The sequence below is a fragment of the Musa acuminata genome, chromosome BXJ1-4, assembly GCF_036884655.1.
Source record: "Musa acuminata AAA Group cultivar baxijiao chromosome BXJ1-4, Cavendish_Baxijiao_AAA, whole genome shotgun sequence".
In the NCBI taxonomy this organism is placed as follows: domain Eukaryota; kingdom Viridiplantae; phylum Streptophyta; class Magnoliopsida; order Zingiberales; family Musaceae; genus Musa; species Musa acuminata.
In genome coordinates, this window is record NC_088330.1 from 7,356,555 (window position 1) to 7,375,026 (window position 18,472).

The 18,472-nt window shown below is 40.2% G+C and overlaps 3 protein-coding genes across 7 annotated transcripts; all 3 read right to left on the reverse strand.

Annotated features, from left to right (window-relative positions):
* Positions 1-1,011: 1,011 nt before the first annotated feature.
* LOC103980993 (nuclear intron maturase 4, mitochondrial) lies at positions 1,012-4,247 on the reverse strand. Its single transcript, XM_009397557.3, has 2 exons — positions 3,553-4,247; positions 1,012-3,394 (listed from the first exon to the last, which is right to left on the reverse strand). Exons 1-2 carry the CDS (start codon positions 3,635-3,637, stop codon positions 1,062-1,064), a joined length of 2,418 nt encoding a protein of 805 aa, XP_009395832.2. The 5' UTR covers positions 3,638-4,247; the 3' UTR covers positions 1,012-1,061.
* Positions 4,248-4,538: 291 nt separating this feature from the next.
* LOC135672385 (fasciclin-like arabinogalactan protein 2) lies at positions 4,539-6,071 on the reverse strand. The gene has a single exon (XM_065180856.1). It carries the CDS (start codon positions 5,891-5,893, stop codon positions 4,685-4,687), a length of 1,209 nt encoding a protein of 402 aa, XP_065036928.1. The 5' UTR covers positions 5,894-6,071; the 3' UTR covers positions 4,539-4,684.
* A 944-nt stretch (positions 6,072-7,015) lies between these two features.
* On the reverse strand, positions 7,016-17,796 carry LOC103981635 (serine/threonine-protein phosphatase 2A 65 kDa regulatory subunit A beta isoform). 5 transcript variants are annotated; one of them, XM_018825486.2, is made up of 14 exons: positions 17,585-17,796; positions 15,853-15,927; positions 15,335-15,751; positions 14,336-14,582; positions 13,704-13,816; positions 13,376-13,455; positions 13,047-13,188; positions 12,855-12,935; positions 11,422-11,526; positions 9,233-9,415; positions 8,938-9,030; positions 7,649-7,788; positions 7,505-7,571; positions 7,016-7,405 (listed from the first exon to the last, which is right to left on the reverse strand). In XM_018825486.2, the coding sequence occupies exons 3-14, from the start codon at positions 15,725-15,727 to the stop codon at positions 7,286-7,288; spliced, it is 1,764 nt and encodes a 587-aa protein (XP_018681031.2). In that variant the 5' UTR covers positions 15,728-15,751; positions 15,853-15,927; positions 17,585-17,796; the 3' UTR covers positions 7,016-7,285. The 5 variants fall into 5 exon arrangements, with proteins under 5 accessions (XP_018681031.2, XP_018681032.2, XP_065018562.1 ...); XM_018825487.2 differs by having other exon boundaries at positions 15,335-15,745; positions 15,842-15,927; XM_065162490.1 differs by having other exon boundaries at positions 15,842-15,927.
* Positions 17,797-18,472: the final 676 nt, after the last annotated feature.

Consider the following 18,472-nt stretch of genomic DNA (forward strand, 5'->3'; position numbering starts at 1 on the left):
AGAAATTAAAATGCTGCTGGTCTTTTGTGGAGGACTCCAGGTTTAATATTGTTCTCGCTATTTGGTTCTTGGCATGAGTTTTTGCTCAACTTTCCATTGTTTGGCTGAAGGATTTTTTTGACTTGAAAGAATGGTTCATTAACTTCCTTTGTTGATTATGTGGGATCAATTCCAGATTCTCTGTTTCAAAATTTGATTTGTCTGTTTATTTTCATGAAACCCGAACAAGCTGAAGGCCTTCTACTTGCTTTTTTGCTAGACTTGTTATTTGTTGGCCCTACTGCTGCTGGTAAAACTGGGCCAAGAAAAGAAGGGGTAACATCGCTGCTCTCATGGATTTTTTGTTGCACAAATCTGTGGAGAATTCTTTTCTTTGGATTGGTCTCCATATAAGATGTCCATATTTAAGTTTTTTGAGTTTTACGAATTAGTTGACAGTCAAATTATCTAATCCACAGATTGAAATCTCTCATGCAGTGAGTAGTCAATTTTATCTAATGACCCAATGGTCAGTGACCCCATTTTCCTTTCCATCTGTTCTACCCACTTAGATGGAAATTTCACATTCTTGCCGCTTCAGTCTTTCTTCTTTCCAGAACAGGGATATTTATTTTGTCCAGCAATAGAGTATATCCTGCATTTCCATAGATGCTGGTGTTCCTGAAGTCGAGTATACTGTTGCATGGACAGGTCCTTGTAATTTTGAGTCCATAAATATACTGTCACTGGATTTGTGATCCTCGTTGAGATTGTTGAGATGACTCATTTTGCCAGAAATAAAAAAAATCATATATAAATTTGATGATGACAGAGGGGTTTAGAGGCTTGATGCCAAAGGATGAGCCTTGGCTAAGGATTTCTTGCTATGGGTAGAGCTTCTTTGTCAATAGTAGGGATGGAAAGATTAACATGCTGATGAGGATAACAATAACAATCCGAACTGGTCTAATCTGATGGTCCCATCCTGTGCCCTGCTACTGGTGTTGTACTTTGCTGATCAACTCGAACATCTTTGAGCAAACAACCCTAAGAATTCCGAAAATCCGAAATCCAGAGGGCTTCTATCTACTCAGAGCACCAAACTCAACATTTTGAAGTGATATGTTTCCTAAATACAAATCTTTGACGTGCTGACTGCACAAGCCAATACGTCTTCCATGCAAACTAGGATGAATTGATGTTGCGAATCCAGTCCTCCATCCCGGAAACCTTTGCCTCTCCTTGACATGAAGGGTGTACATACTCGGAGATGCCATGGTGCATCCCATAACAAAGCAGTTGAACACCCGAGCTGGGACTTTCACTCTGGACAATGATAGAAGACACAATCCGCTACCAGAGATCCCAAACATCAAAGATTCATCGTCATCAGATTCCATCACTGTGTTATCGGTATCCATGTCTTCTGTCAACGGGATCCCATGCTGCTCCAACTCGAACTTCTTCTCGACCAAAACTTCATGCATCCGGTGCTTTGCTGCCAGAGTCCGAATGCAAGATTTTCTGACACATTCCACCATCAAGAGCTTAATATCTCCGAAATTATCGAGCTTGGAATACCATTTCAGCCACCGCCGAACTAGACCTGCGAACCAGCTGATGATTAGTTCATCATCTTGTAACATGAGCATGCATACATGCCTTGGGAAGCCTTCGAGGTTGATCAGACCGTATCGATGAAGACTTCTCTTTATGGAGTTCATGGGAGCTTCCAATCTGGTGACTGCTCCCTGAGTGGAAGGTTTAGGGTGTGAGCAAGGACGGTGCAAAAGCTCAACAATGGCAGCCGTCTCTGAGGAAACATACTCGTTGGCTTGCTTCTGGAAATCGTAAAATGCATCGCGCAGATCTTGTGGCAATGCCGGTTCTGCAATGTACTTGGAAAGAAGTACCTCCTCGCTAGATTCAATCTTTGCATTCACATCCTGCATCCAGATCTTGAGCAAGGACTTGAACCAATGATCTGTTTTCATGCCATCCTTACGAAATTGGGAGATGTGATCCAGCAATGGAGTGCTAAGACCAAGCTGCTCGATCTCCGATTCTTTGATCCTCCTCAAACCATATGCCAGCCACTTCTTACCGATTCGAAGTGTCATAGCGTCCCAGATTTCCTGCTTCTGAGAAGCAAAAAGCCTGACCTTGTCCTTCAATTTGTGAACTGCCCTCAGTTCAGCACTTGCTGGAGTGGTCAGCCTGACCACTGTCCCAACAAACTGAATCCCGTGAGAATTCTCTCTAATTGCTGAAAGATCCATCCGATCTTCTACATCTAAATTAAGTGTGTTCTTTAGATAACTCACAATCTCAGCCTTTATTTTCATTGCAGTATCTTTCGAACCTGAAACTGCAACAAAGATTTCATCCATGTATCTGCAAGCAGAAATTCTTGTCCCTGCACCATCATTCACTTGGTCAACACTTTTATCGTCGCTCTCTTTAATTTGTTTTCGTATCCAACTGCGCAGTTTTGAGCTTTGGGCATCTTTCCTGTCACCAGTTTCTGTACCAAGCCCCTCGTATCTCATGCACATCCCAAACACTTCATGATCGAAGTTGTCCAGATATATGTTCATCAGAATAGGTGAGAGAACTCCCTCCTGAGGAAGACCATGGCCCTTGGGGAAGCTTCCGAAAACAAGATTCAGCACTCTAGCATCGAACATGCTCTGGATGAAACTCAATAGCTCGGAATCCTCGATCTTGTCCTTCATTTCAGACATAAGCTTAGAGAGAACTCTCTGATCAGCCTCCTTATTGATGAACAATCTAAACCACCAATCACGTACACCGATTTCTTTGCCGACGTAATTCAAAGCTGATATCTGCCCTCTTCCACTACGACAACCATGGGATATTTTGGAGAAATGTGGTCTGTAAACCACCTCTAGCACCAATCTTATTGCCTCTTGCACAATTCTCAGCTTCAGCTTAGGAAGGACCAAGCAATCTTTACACTTAGTCTTTGCTGCGATCGACAAAGCGTTTGATTGCACTTCAAACTCCCCACTTGCTAGCTGTTCTGCTAAAGAGCTGAAACAAATATCGTCCTTCTTCGATGTCAACATGATATTAGAGTTGAGTCTAATCATATCATAGGAGTCATGGAGGGTGTCAGCATTAGCAACGACTTTACTCATTAGCCCGTGATATTTTCCATTGGAGTACTGTGCTTTCACCCTCTTCTTAATGCCAAGTTCGATATGGCGCTTGTGCTCCATCCGAGTCAATGGCCTCTTCTCTTTGGAGGCAAGGAATTCGTCAGGGAGGCAAGCTAAGCTCTTTGCCAGAGACATCACCGAGCTCTTTGTTTGGCTCATACTCTCACCAACATCTTCAAGTTCTTCAAGCATGAAATTTGCCGCGCAATTTCTCCTTGTTGCAGTAGACATTCCTGTTGCACAGGTAACGAATAAGCATCGTGAGATTTTAGCCAATCAACAAAATTGTAGCCAGAAGACGTACTTTGCATCAGTATTACCGAATCAACATAACGACACAAAACCAACAAGTACCAAAAGCAAAAGGGAAGAGGAATCAGCTGTAGGATACCATGGAGCATGGCCGTCTGGCTCGGAGAAACATTGATTCTGCGGAGCAAACAGGCTGCACCTCTCCTGCCCGCTCCGATCCACATTGCAGGAGATTTCGCGGAGATGTTAATTGAGATGGAAGGGGAGTCGTGTAATGCGCCGGCAACCGGTGCATTTCATCGAGCACTTGGTGCTCAAATTCTAAATGTGGAACAGCTCGACCGGTCCTCCACTTTCGAAGACGCACTAGGCGAACGGTCTCCTGCTCGCTCCAATCCACATTGTCTCGCCAGGAGATTTCAAGGAGATTTTAATTGAGATGGAAGGGGAGACGTGTAATGTACCCGCACCGGGGCATTTCATCGAGCACATAGTGCTCAAACTCTAGACGTGGATCAGCTCCGGTCGCCACCCGATCTCCACGACATCACTAGACCAATGACTCGTTTTGCAGATGCGACTCCGAGTCGCCAGTGACAGAGATCGTCAAAGTAATAGGGGCGGGTCGGGGCGAGCAGCAGCAGCAAATCGGTTGTATTGCCGTCTCCCTCTTTCTATACACAGACGCACACAATATGTGAACCGACACTGTTGCTTCTTTTATCTAGTCCTCAGGGTGTTCGATCAAATGCTTGACACAGTGGGTACAAAAGCACTCCTCCATCCTTGCAAGTTGACTTGGGTACAAGTCCCCGCGGAAATAGATGTGTCTGGCTTTGCATAGGCGCTCCATGCGGACGCCATGACCCTCACTTGCAGCAAAAAGGCACGCTTCCCTTTCAATATGATATTTATTTTTCCTGATATAAAAACAAGACTTGGCAGTGAAGAGAGTAAACGCGCGCGCGCACACAGACACACACAGAGTCCAAAGTCCATATAATAATATGATTGGGTCAAAGCAGGCACAACGCACGGGACAAACCCATCGAGGGAAGAGAGAGACTCCGTATTATATAATATATATATATATATATATATATATATATATATATATATATATATATATATATATAAAATATCTCTCCTCCTTAACTATTCATCCATCCCAAAGCATTAAACTAAAACATCGGAAGAGAAAAAAGAAGAAAAATTTAATAATGGAAATTAGAAAATAGGGGGAAAAAAAGAGAGAGAAACGGGGTAGCTAATTAGACGACGACGAGGAAGGACGCCGCGAGAGCAGCGGCGGTGGGCTCGAGCCACCGGCCGACGGCGGTGGTCCTGAAGGCTGAGTTTGCGAACGTAGCCTGGTCAGCGGGCGCCTCGTCGGGGCCGGCTGGGGCTGGCGGCGACGCGTGCTTGGACTTGTTGGAGCCGGCGGGGGCTGGGGCAGGGGCGTCGACGACCTCTGCGACCTTGAACAGTTCACGGGGCTCGAGGACCTTGTCGACGGCGTAGACGGCGTCAGGGTCCTGGTCGATGAGGGTGGAGGTGATGGTGGCGGTGACGACGCGGGTCTCGAGCGTGACGTCCGTGCCGTCGTTCTGCACGGTGTAGTTGAAGTTCTTGTTGGAGCCGTCGGTGGCGAGGGTGTTGACGACGCCGTTGTTGGACTTGAGGAGCTGGGGGGAGTAGTACACGGGCACGCCGTGGTAGAGGAGGAGGGAAGCCTTGCCGTCAGCGGTGAGGTTCTTGTACTTGGCGGCGAAGGCCTTGACGGCGGCGTCAACGGGGCAGAAGACGGTGAGCCCGCTGTCGAGGTTGTCCTGGAAGGTCTGGAGGATGTCCGGGCGAGCGAGGAGCAGGTCGGCGAAGGCCTTGCAGCCCTTCTTACTCATGAGCTCGGTGAGGTTAACGGGGGCGGGCGCCGCCACGGGGGCCTCTGCCTCGGGAGAGCTAAGGATGGTGCTCACCTGCAGCACGGAAATGTTGTAGGGCATCTCCTTCACGGACTTGACGAAGTCAACAGGCGGGGCGCCGCCGTCGTCCTCAGCACTGAAGGTGACCTTTCCGGCGCGGTGGTCGGTGATGTTGATGTAGCCGGTGGTGCCGGGGGCGTGGCCGGAGGACTGGAAGACGGAGGAGGCCAGGGTGGAACCGCCGGTGAGCTGATGGAGCTTCTTGGCGCCGTAGTAGTCGGTGAGGATATGGAGGGAGAGGACGTTGCGGAGGGTGAGGAGGGAAAGGTGCCTGGCGAGTAGGTCGGCCATGCCGGAGTTCCCGACGACCAGCACGGTGATGGTGAGCCGGCGGTTGATCTCAGCGGCCAGGTGGGTGACTGTGAGGTAGTGGTTGAACGTGGAGAACTCAAGGTGCTCCGCCAGGATCTTGGTTATGTTGTGACCTTGCGCCACCGGCGCTGTGGCTGCGGCCAACATCAGCAGTGAAGCGGCGACGAGAGGAAGAGCTCGCTGCATTGTGAAATGCTACTATAATTCCAGCGGTGGGATGGGAACTCTGAGAGAGAGACAGAGAGAGAGAGAGTGTGGCGTTGCGGAGGAGGGAGGCCATGAGTTATAACCACGGTGGTGTGGATGAAGAAGCTACACAAGACAAACTAAATGCCCTTAAGAGTTGGAGTAATCCACAGGACAAACTAAATGCCCTCAGAGGCCATCGAGGATCAATCAGACGCTTGCGACCAGCCAAACAAAATCCCCATGCTGTTTCCGAAGACCGGCATCGACGTCGACGACATGCCTCCTACTCGATGGCAGACACGCAAGACGAAGCATGGATTCAATGCTCCGGGTAGGTTCTACATGCGACTTTAATTACCAAATCGTGAACCGACGCCGTCGTACTCTGAAGAGAAACCCCCGACGGCGGGCGACGTGAGCAAATTAAGAACATATTTATACGATTCATTTAGTCCTCGTTGTCCGCTACTGGAGCGGTAGCTGAAAGCAGAGTTCATAAGGAAGGCTGTTTTCGTCGCGCTTCTCACGTCAGCACTTCCACCTCCAATGGGGCCCAGTTTTATATTAATATTTCTTTAGATCACATATTTGCTGCAAACAAGACCGCAAGTTTAATTTTCTTGGGTTCATTATAATTTCCTGTCATTTATCATAGAATATTTCCTGTCAAGTATTACACGACATACAGTTCGAACAAGTAGAGCATTTGTAGATAGTCGCACGAGCTGAACTAAGACGTATGAAGCCTCGCTGGGCCACAAATATAGAAGCATATTTGGATCTAGGTATGCATACGAGCGATAAGTACTGGTCCGATGATATATCGATACGTAGACCGCTCGATATCACTACAGTATTACAATATTACATTATACCACTGCTATAATGCTACAGTACTATACTGTAACAGTATTACAATATAAAAAAATTATAAAATAATTAGATACATCAGAATGTATCGCTCGATACACCATGATGTACCTCTCGAAACACCGGTATCGTATCGTACCGAGTCAATCTCGAAACACCGATATGGTACGATATTGCTTAATTTGGATGATCATACCATCTTAGGTAATCTTGAATGTATGATATGAAGGATGAGATGACATCAAAATCTTCAAATATGGCCCTGTTGGATTATTAGTTTCCAACAGGAAATTAGAAACATTTTAGACAGATACACAAAAAGGCAACAAATAAATCTCCATCTATAAGAAATACAGCTTAGACAATCGCAAAGAAAATAATATTAAAATTCCTATGCTCACAATTGAACTATATATAACCTAGAAAAACACGGGATTGCGAGGCGTATAAGGTGGATGAAAAGGATTTGGTCTCCCTGGAAGCATTAGCTGACACAGATTGGATTAATAGACTGCCTTCCTAGCTGGACATCATAACTTGATCACAAGCTTGTAGTGCTTGGCCTGCAAAATATCTTACATCCACATCTGGATCCTCACCGAGATCAACCAGACACGGCCGAATTGTTTTCTCCACCACCTGCAATAGGATTTTGAGCAGAGTCAAGTGAAATCGCAATGCACCAGAAGGATCGAAGATTGGCATGGAATAACAAAGCCGTGTGAAGCTACTACTCACAGATTGGTCAACTATGGGTATAAGCAACTGTAAAACCTTTGCAACATTGAATTTGATGTTGGGTACCCTGTTGATCAGAATTTTCCAAAAAAAATTTAAATGGCTGTACATGATAAATGGACTGAAAAAAAATGTTGAATTTACCTGTCCTTCGAGAAGGCAATCACTACAGGCAAAAGCTTTTGACATGTGATATCAGCACCCATGACAGGGGCTATCAGAGATATTGCTTGTAGAATGGTCATACGATACAAGTAATGTGGATTATTGATCTTCTCTAGCACCTGCAAAGAAAATAACCATGCTTACTTTTCAGATCACAGATTTCCTTTATTTCAGACCCTGTGACGTCTCTCCTTCACAAAAATGTTCATGCTTATTCCTCTAGCATCGTTCCACTTCACGAGTAACATTTTCTGAATGACAACATTTAGAATGCAGTGATTCTGATTTCTCAATATCAGACTAATGACTTTGGAATTAGAGACAGCTTTGAAGTTTGTAATGACATAATAATAAAAATATGTTTTGCAGATTTCAAAATCTAAATTAAAACAAAAGGTCTGCTTTAGGTTGGTTTAAACATGATCTTAATTGCTCATCTCCCATGTTACAGGAACTCCCATGGATAGAGCAAAATGTAAGTTCCTATAAAATTGACCAATGAAAAAGCTAATTACCTCTGGCCTGTCCCATGCAAGCTCATAAAATTTGAGCTTTGATAAAGATCAAGTCTCAGGACACAGAATAAAAAACTAGTGCCGTGACATTCTGGTAACAAAGCATAGTCAAGCACAGCTCAAAAGAGAATTAGGTTTTGGAAAAGCAAAGATTGATTATAAAAAAATGGGAGGAGACTGGAACTATGAATCAATTTGTAAAACCTTTTTGGTGGTGTTTTATACAATAAGCTCATTTCTGCTAAGTGGAACGAATCAAGTGCAGTACAATGCAAGAAAATTTGTCTCTAGTCACTATTTAGCCTTTTATATATTCAAAATTCTATGTTGCATTTGTTAAAGAAGAACGCTTGCAAATTATTTGTCCTTTGCAGGGTAGAGCATTACTTGCCACAGTGGAAACCAGTGAATCCCACTCAATAATTCACAAATATGTTGACAACATTCCAATTTTTCCCTTTGCAAAATCATAATAATCGAATGATGCATATATGACACTTGGATGAGTGAGGGGAATGACTGTGGATACAAAGATCATCAAAGAGGAGCAATATTTATACAGCATAGGTTTTCAGGTTTCCAGCATGTTCAGGCAATATATCAGTCCATGATCATGGACTGGAAAGAGGTGTGCCAGTCACCATGAGCATTTTATCAGCTCACTGTCCAAGTGTCATAAATACCATGCCAGCCGACACAGGTGGCTGGCACATGCAATCCTTGTATATCAAGACTTAACAATCAGAAGCAAACCTGTGGAATTATGTGCTGCATTGCCCATTCTGGACCGAACTCTTCTGCAAGAAGTTTCAAGTTATTCGCAGCTGCATCCCTGATGGAGAAGACCTGCAGTTTGCTTATAAGTTTATTTTAACCAATTGATAATGATACCTTTCTAACCAGCACTTTCTTAGAAATAAGTTAGAATGATATATCATATTTAAAGACCTAAAGATCAAGTATATCCATGCAATAACCGTAGGTAGAAAGAGTTTGCAAGAAGCAATGTAACTGACTGTCGTAAGTGATCAAAATAGAACTTGAATACCTTATCTTCCAACCATTGCATGCAAAGGGAACCAAGTTTATCATCGAAAAAGCCAACACCTAGTTGACTTGCCAGTAAAGGGATATATTCAATTATGGCAAGTCGAACTCGCCAATGTCTATCCTCTGCAAGCTCTACGATGGCAGGTAAGAGTGACTGTGACAGCAAATCAATTCCAATAACCTGCAACCAGTTTGAACCCAGATTCTAGGACAATCAGAAAAACCAACTAGTTACTACAAGGACACCACATACAGATTATATCTGGTTGACACTACTCATGATACAAAATGCATGCTGCATAGCATCAGTAGAAGTTCAGAATTAAAACATTTGTTAGTTACATCAATATAGCAACAAAAATTCATTAAAGGAGAAATAATACCAACATCTCAAAAGAAGTGAAAATTCAATGCCTTATTTCATGCCAAATACATTTTCTGACAACAAGAACAAACACCTTCCCACAATTGAATAAAATTTTCATATTCTTACACCTACCTATACTCTTTTCAAAGGATTATCGTACATGTGTTAGTATGGTTCAAGACATACCATGCCAGAAAGGTATCAACATGCGTCTTGCCGACCTGTCACGAACAGTCGTCGCACACTCGCAACAACTTCGTTCAATGAACTGTTCGTCGTTTTTGCATGCTTGAACAGAGAAATGGCAGCCTGTTTTGCCTTGGTTTTGTGTATTTTTGTTTGTAAAAATACATGTTCATACAAGTTGCAGTGCACAGTGCGACCGCTCACCGCGCTGGGCCAAAAAGCCCCAAAATGGCTTCGTTTTCGCGTGCCGCAGGTTATTTTCTGCAGCCTGCTGCAGCGCGCGAAATGTCAGCCATCTCAGCACCCTGGAACCCCCCTGGTGGCACAGGGTTGGATGGGGCTTCGGTATATTGTCAGGCGTTGAACAATCTTCACAAGATCACACGTTTTCTTGACGAGAACTTGCCTTCGCGCCCAACACCCGGTGAGCAATTGTTTGTGGACTTGCAACTATTCGTTCTACCTTCTAAAGTCCTTGTTTTCCTCCTTCCTCTCTTTTCTCTTGTGCACGTAAGGTGCTTGCTGAATTGCTTGTAAAGCTTCCCTCTTTGCGAGACGTCAAGACTTGTCCGTCGCTCGTTTTCAATCTAATCAACTTACTGTTTTACAAGTCCTTCGGGACCTGTACGAGGTTGCAGCTCGGCTGAACCTTTGCGGATGCATATGTCCCAAGGACTCCTCGAGACTTAGGCAATCCCAGCTAAGTTCGAGAATTTGGTGCAAGGGTGCATCGCGACTTTGGCAACTCAAGCTAAGTTTGCATCTTGATCGCAAGGGTGCCTCACGACTTAGGGAATTCCAGCTAAGTCCGTGACAGACCGTATTGGAAGTACTGACATATGGATTCTGATATCAACATACTTACTTTCCTCATAACAGTAATATTTGATTCTTTTATCATAGTAAATGGTTAGTTATTATATATATCATAGCAACTTCGTCTAAAATGTTTCATTCCAAAATTGAAGCAACCAAGCACAGATATGTAGGTGGTAGATGTTGAATTTAATTGACATTCACTTGACTATTCCATCCATGATCCATGAACAGACATTATATATATATATATATATATATATATATATATATATATATATATATATATATATATATATATATATATATATATATGTTTGTGTGTGTGTGTGTGTGTGTGCGCGCGCGCACCATAACAAGGTACTCTGGTGCATATTAAATCTGGTTAGGTCAGTGAAGTAGGAAAAATCAATTTCATTACAATCATTTAATCATGTAAGCAGACCTTTGCCAACTAAATATACATCAAGATACCAAATAGATTTCTCAGGTCTAAGAAAAATACAACTAAAATCACATTTGAAGTTATTCTGTTGCATATCAACATTAAAACAAAAGCACAAAATAGACTGCAAATAAGATAAATTAAGTTGATGATAACAAAGACTCTGGAGAGTTTTTCATGCCAATACCATAATAAGGGACTTGCAGTAGATATTAACAAACAACATATCAGAAAAATGCACTAGTGTACCACGTTTAGTAAAGAAATATGTTTAGGCATGAGTAGGTATGCCAAGCATATGAAATTGCATGAATAATAAGTAGAACAGCAGGATGAGGATGTAATTGCATTTACATCACAAAGAAAACCATACCTGATTTACTTGATCAAGTTTGCTAATTATATTGAGTCGAACATCTGGAAACTCATCTTTTAGGAGGGAAAGAAAAATTGGAAGAAGTTGTTCTATAGTTGCATCCTACGGGAAAAAAAGGAAACTCTGGTAAGCTTGCCAATAAGCCATAATAAGGGTGAAAAAGAACCTAAAGCTGTACCATTTGACAAGTTACAGAACATAAAATATCAGACATAGTACTCTAATAATGCATACCAGTATTTAAACACATCTTATAGCTTACAAATAAAACCTTATCATTTTATTCCTTCAAATATACTGACTTGCAATTATCTTGATGCAAGCAGTTCATTTCATGTGGACATTGGATAACTCGAGCATAATAAGATGCTTGAAGCCTTGAACTATAATGTAGAAAAAGTAACTAGAAAGAAGCTACTAAAAGATTGTTTTGTGGATATTTTAGCTGTTAACTTCAATAAAAGTGAAAGGTCTGAAAACATATCAAATAATTGGTCTACCTTTACTCCATGAACAACAGATGACTAACACTAACCCCCAAAAAAACAGTAGACCTAATATTACACCACAGCATGTGCAATTGTGCACTACCAACAGATGAAAAATAACTGTTAGTTTATAACTCTCCATGATAAAAAAACAAATAATGACATAAACCTACCAGAAGAGCATTAACAAGAATTGTACAAAATTTAAAACACTTTATATATATATATATATATATATATATATATATAATAAGAGAAATAATAATGAATAAATACAGGACATCTTAACAAATATAATAACAGATGGGAATCTACTTTAATTTACCAGCATAGGAATTCACAATAACTCCTGAAGCAAGCATTTTTCTATTGGTTATGATTATTTATGGTAATAATAATCATGCTATGCATTTGCATTCCCCTCACATACTGTAGCAGCAGGGACAAACATAGCAGCAAAAGTGATACAAATGAACAAAGTAAAGCAAGAAATCACTAATTAAGCCATAAAGAAAAATGTAGCATAACGAAGAAGGAAAACTTTACAAATTATTGTGTTGACCAATTATAGCTGGTACAACAAAAACTGGATAATTGAAAAACATATGGAAAATCAAGCTAAAAAAGTTAGCCCTAGTACAGAAGTCTGCAACCAACACAGGATCTAGGAAGGGATAATGCACATAGCATTACCCTTGCAAGCAAATAGATTATTTTTGTGGTTTGAAACTTAATCACCTAAATTGCAAAGGAAGCAGCTTTATCATGACACCAAGGCTCACACCTATGGAAAATCAAGTTCTACAAAACAATTTTGCTTGCTTGTGACTGGTACAAGAGTAACTCAAAAGCATCATGATCTACTAAGATCTGCAAGAGGTTATGAGATTCAATCATCCTCCTTATAGTTGTATGCCATCCATGCTTGCATTATGGTCATACCTTTCCTAAGATAGGTGCCATCCCCATGATGACTGAAGCTAAAGCTGAGCGAACATGCTGTGAAGAATCTGATGACAAGTCCTGGATACATCACATTGTTTAAAGTAGAGTTCACATGAGGAAAGAAACAACAGAAGAAAGATAAGAAATTCAATGCAATTTTCAGTCAGGCAGCAGATCCATAAAGCACACCTTTACACAAGGAAGAATATGCTGAACTGCAAGTTGTGGGCTTGAAATATGGCAAAACTTTGTCACCTTCCCAGCAGCTGCTATGCGCACTTCAGCCTCATTATCACGAAGAAGACGAACATATGCTGGTACCAAATCAGTCCTTGATTAAGGGAAGGGAAAGCCAGTGAGATAACAGAATGTCTCCAAAAAGTTCAATGTCAGTGAGAAATGCAATATAGGGAAAACCACATATTTTAGTTACTTTGACATCATTCTAACCGTGAGAGCCAACAACAAATTCCATATCAAGAAACATAGAATTCATACAAATATAACAAAAGTATAACCTGGTAGCTTCAGGGCCAACAGCCTCACAAAGCTCATAAAATTGATTTGCAACCATATAGCGGACACGCCATGATTTATCCTGTTCAAGAAATTTAAGCAGACAGATCACAAACCAATGCATCAAAACTATTAGCAGTAGGATATCTGTCAGCAAAATTCTGATATCCATTACAAATGAAAAAAAAAAGATTATTAGAAAATTGCATTTTTCATATTAGAAAACAGAAAAGTTAAAGGTTTTCTTCTGTAAGTGTCTGTGTACTTTGATGAGAAATTAAATGAAACATCAAAAGTTTCTATTACAAGAATGACATGTGCCAAGCATACCTGAGAGAAATTGACAATGACTGGAAGAATATATGCGACACAGTCATGGGATTCCAGCAATTTTCCAAGTGCTGCACAACCCTCAACAGCCAACAGGCGTACAGAATCTTGATCTGAATCATTCAAATTCATGGGAGTAGCTTATTAATAGAAAAATCAAGTAGGATGATAGTTATGAAAGAAAAAGGGATATGACAAACTTAGAAAAGAATATACTGTATAAAAAAAATACAAAATCTGAATTTACAAACGAAAGACAATATTCAATTGTACTGCCCAAATGACAAAGCAACTGTGCTTCTGGAGAAGTATAAATAACAAAGTGGCCAATTCACATAATCTAATCAAGCCAAGTTCGAATAAACAGTCGAAAATGGATCCTTCAGTATAGAAACTAAGGAAACAAGAAACGGATCACATGGAAGAAATATAACAATAGCATAGAATATGTTGGTACAATGGTAAGGTTGCTCATTTGCTGGGATACTAGGGTTTGATTCATAGAAACAATCTCTTTATATATTTAAAAGTAAAACTGTGTATATTGACCCTTCCCAGAATTCACATTGGCGGAAGGCTCGTGCACCGGGTACACCCCTTTAACATAGAATATAATGGTAGAAAAAGATTACCATCTCGTGTTAGATCCTCAAACAGTGACAAGATGTCTGTCTTCAATTGGTTTGGTTCTATTGTAGCAGCAAATTTTCCTAAATTTAATGCAGCAGCTCGTCTCACCATAGGCATGTCATCTTGGCAGAACTGGCTGTACATGGACCTTAGTTCAGCCTTCAACTGATCTGGTGCACTTGGATAAGCAATATGAAAGAGACCGCATGAGGAGACCCTGGAAGTAAACCACTCACCAGCTGCTAGTCTCTGCAAGTACCAAGGCACAGTATCAAAAACCAAACAGGAAACTAAAAAAAAATACTGGAACGATATGCATAAGGAAATATAGGTTTCTACATTGATAAAGTAAACAAGCCAATAGCACCAGGAGCTGTCATTAGCATGCGATCAGAAAATCTGGCGGATATGTTTAGACAGCTTGACTATTGCATGGTGGCACAAAAGGCTTCACATATTTATGTGTGTCTCTTCTGCATGCATATACAGTTTGTGTTTCTAAGCACATGCAAACATTATTCAGAAGAATGGGATATAATGGTTGCACACTAGAATAGATGTCCACTTGTAAAATAAATTATTTTAATGTAGCTCTTAACAGAATTTAGCATCCAAGGTAGCTGTTAATGGATTTGTAAATTCTGGCAAGAACTCAACTTGTGAATTTCCTCAAGCTGCTACCTGTATCAAAGGGAAAAGATGCATTTAAAGAGGTGCAACTATGATATGTCAATTGCACTAGGATTAAGTTTCTCTCCAACTTTCATGATCCCATGGGATCCTAATAGAAGAAGACAGAATGAAGATCTTTACTAGGCATATTATGAAAATATGTCTTTCTCTGCATGATATTTTTCATGAATGCTAAGAATATGCCAACAGAAGATTATGATACAACACTCAGAACAAATAGTTGAATACAAAGAAGATATAATTAACAGGTTCTGATCAAATATTGTAAGGAAATAAACAGTTCCTTAGATGCTACATTTATATCTTACCTTTACCAAAGGAGCAAACCAGTCTACCAAGCTGCTTTCTCTCATTTGTGCTCCAATACGACACAGTGACTCAACAGCCTTGTCCCTAACACAGGTTTCCTCTACACTACACAAAATCTCCAAAGGTGGAAGCAAAACATGAGCATATTCGACACCACCAACATATGGAATAAACACGCCCAACTCTTCTGCCATTGCAAGAAGAACTTCATCATCATCATCATTGTTTTCACTAAGAAATGGAATTAATTCTTTTCTGGTTCTCTCCTCGCCAAGTGCTCGTGCAATAGTGGAAAGTTTCCGGATGGAGTTTAGCCGCAGCTGAACATCTTCATTCTTTAACTCATCTATCAGGACAGCTATTGGGTACAGTGGCTCATCAATCATAGCCATCAGAATATATTAAATTCCCTGTAACTTCCAAAACCAAAAATAATAAATAATTACAAGGATGTACAACTTGTGGAGAGATAGACTAATACATTGGCACAAACTAGCCGAAATTGCCTGTGTACTACATCGAGCAGTTAAGGGTGACCCCTGAAAGAAGCCTTTGCACAACCAACTAAAATATTGTTCGCTGAATGCTTCTCCTGCATTCATTCGCTAACAATTATGACTCTTAAATTAATAAAGAACGTCAAGGGCTAATGCAAGGATATGAACACATATTAATCCCTTTGAGTTGCAAACTTATCAGATATAACCAGTTTAAAACATGATCAGAAAAGAACAAACAATCTAACGGATACCTTAAATTTATGGGATCCATCAAGACCTATTAAGGTGTACAACAAAGTAATCTGTTGAAACCCTATTTTCATGTCAAGCAGCAACATCTACTGTCGGCTGTAACTTCAGCTCATGCAAAAAGAGCCACTGTAACATCTACTGTCAGCTGTAACTTCAGCTTAAGCATGTTGCCTAATTTTACTTATCCTCTGTAACAACTTCGCTATCCACACTCCTAGTTACAAATTCATAGAAAGATATGGTAATGCTGTGTGATCATTTGAAACAATAAAGTAGAATAATTTTTCTTTTTTGTTTGGAAAAGTGACTTGCTTCATATCTGTCATTCTCTTTTCCTTTACAAACAATGTGCAAGGGAAAGAGAAAGATAAGTCATTCACAGAAGTGATGCGACCACACTTCATGTAGTTGATTGATCCAATAAGAAGTGTGTAAAGGATTTTCTATCCAGATGCAAATATATCTCCAGTCAATCATTAACTTGTCTGTGCTCTACACATGGAATCGATGAATTTTTCTTTTGGACTACGAGAGGACCATATGGCTGATAGATATAACACAATTTTCCCTGTGCTCTTCTCATGGAATGTGTACATGATCCACATTAGCAACATGCAGTATTTGTTGATGTCACCTCAAACAACAAGACCTCAGCCCAATAATTTCCAATTTAAACTACCCAGCCCCACCTGTAGTCTGAAGACTAGCTCTCTGCTTAGTATTCATTAGAAAATGATACCTAGCAATCAAGATTGCCGAACCTACATTTAACTAATAAAATGCATATATAGTATAACAATTCATCTTGCTAAACTATAAACCAGAACAATTCCACTGTAAACAAAATATATCCCAACGGTAGGATACCATCTGGGTGAACTAGACCTACTGTAAGAGGATCCATGAAAATAATCTGCCTTTGGATGCAGATTACGTTAGATATACTTGTGAGTGTATTTGATCTCATAGTTGCATCTGCAAGGATCCAATCCCATAGCTGCTGTTCTGTGCTGTTAAAAGCTTATATTACCATGACCTTAGCATTATTAATCAAAACTTCAGAAGCATAAAAGAAGAAAAATAAAATTAAGCTACTTTGACTGGAACAAACTGACTTTGTTTTTTTTTTTTTTTTTTTATCTCCTCGCCCATCCAAACAAAAATGACGCATTCATTCCTCTAGCAGACTCTCTGGACTCGAAATTTATCATATGTACAGATAATCACAATAAAAAATCTCTCTCATCAAGCCACGAAACCAAGATCGTCCATCAGCAACGAACAATTTGAGCATTTAGGTATCCACGAGCACTTTGAAGCATCAACGCAAAGCCAACAAGGCAGTTTACTGGTCAGTTCGTTAACAAGAGCAGGTTTCTAGATCCGGCAGCTCCCTAATCAAGATTTCCTAGACACCTTGTCATGGCAAAGCATCGAACGGATCTCTAGCGACGGATACGGAAAGGGTGATCGAGAGATCCAAACGAGGGATCGTACCAGAAAGACGTCGAATGAGAAAGATCGATCGCCCCTCTCGCGTAGGCAGGCAGCGATTCGGATGCGACGGACGCGAGAGAGATGGGAGCTCCCTCTAGGAAAAAGGAAGAGAAAAATGGATATAAAACATCGAGGTAAAATAAAGGCCAGCGGAGACGAAGAAAAAGTACACGCAGGGAAGCTCTTACGAACCGGGCCGTGGCCCGGTTATTGGCTAATTGACTACCGCAGTGGAATGGAATGATATTTAAGTTAAAGTGTTTAGGACGATTTCTCCATAAAATACTCATATTTGTATCCTTTATTTTATTTTTATTTTTAATTTAAATAATACTCAAGCTGTCTCTTAAATTTTTTATTTATTACAGTATTTTTTCTTGTTATAGTTATTTTAACAACTAATAAAAATATTGTAAAACTTATTTGAAAATATTATAAATGAGTCAAATAAAAATATTATAAAATTTTAATAAAAATACTAAAATCATCTAAAGCTGATTTTTAAAAAATGGGCAGAAAATTTTGACCAAAAAAATTTGAAGGGTATTTTTGATATATTTTTTTAAAATTATGGGTACTGTTGGAAAAAAGCAAAAGAAAGGGTATCAATTGGAAAATATCCAATATATGTATATTTTTAGAAAAATCATCCAAATTTTTATTTATAAATAAATAAAAAAATATGAAAATTTAATTTTATTATTTAAAATATTAGTTTGATATTTTTTATACAAATTATAATATTACAATAATAAAAATCTTTATCAATTAAGCTAATCAATATCTAAATGATATTTCGAACGGTATGAATTCTTGAGTACACTATGTGATAGTGGTATATTACCCACTTACCATTGATTATGTATTAATTGGAATATTACCGAAGCA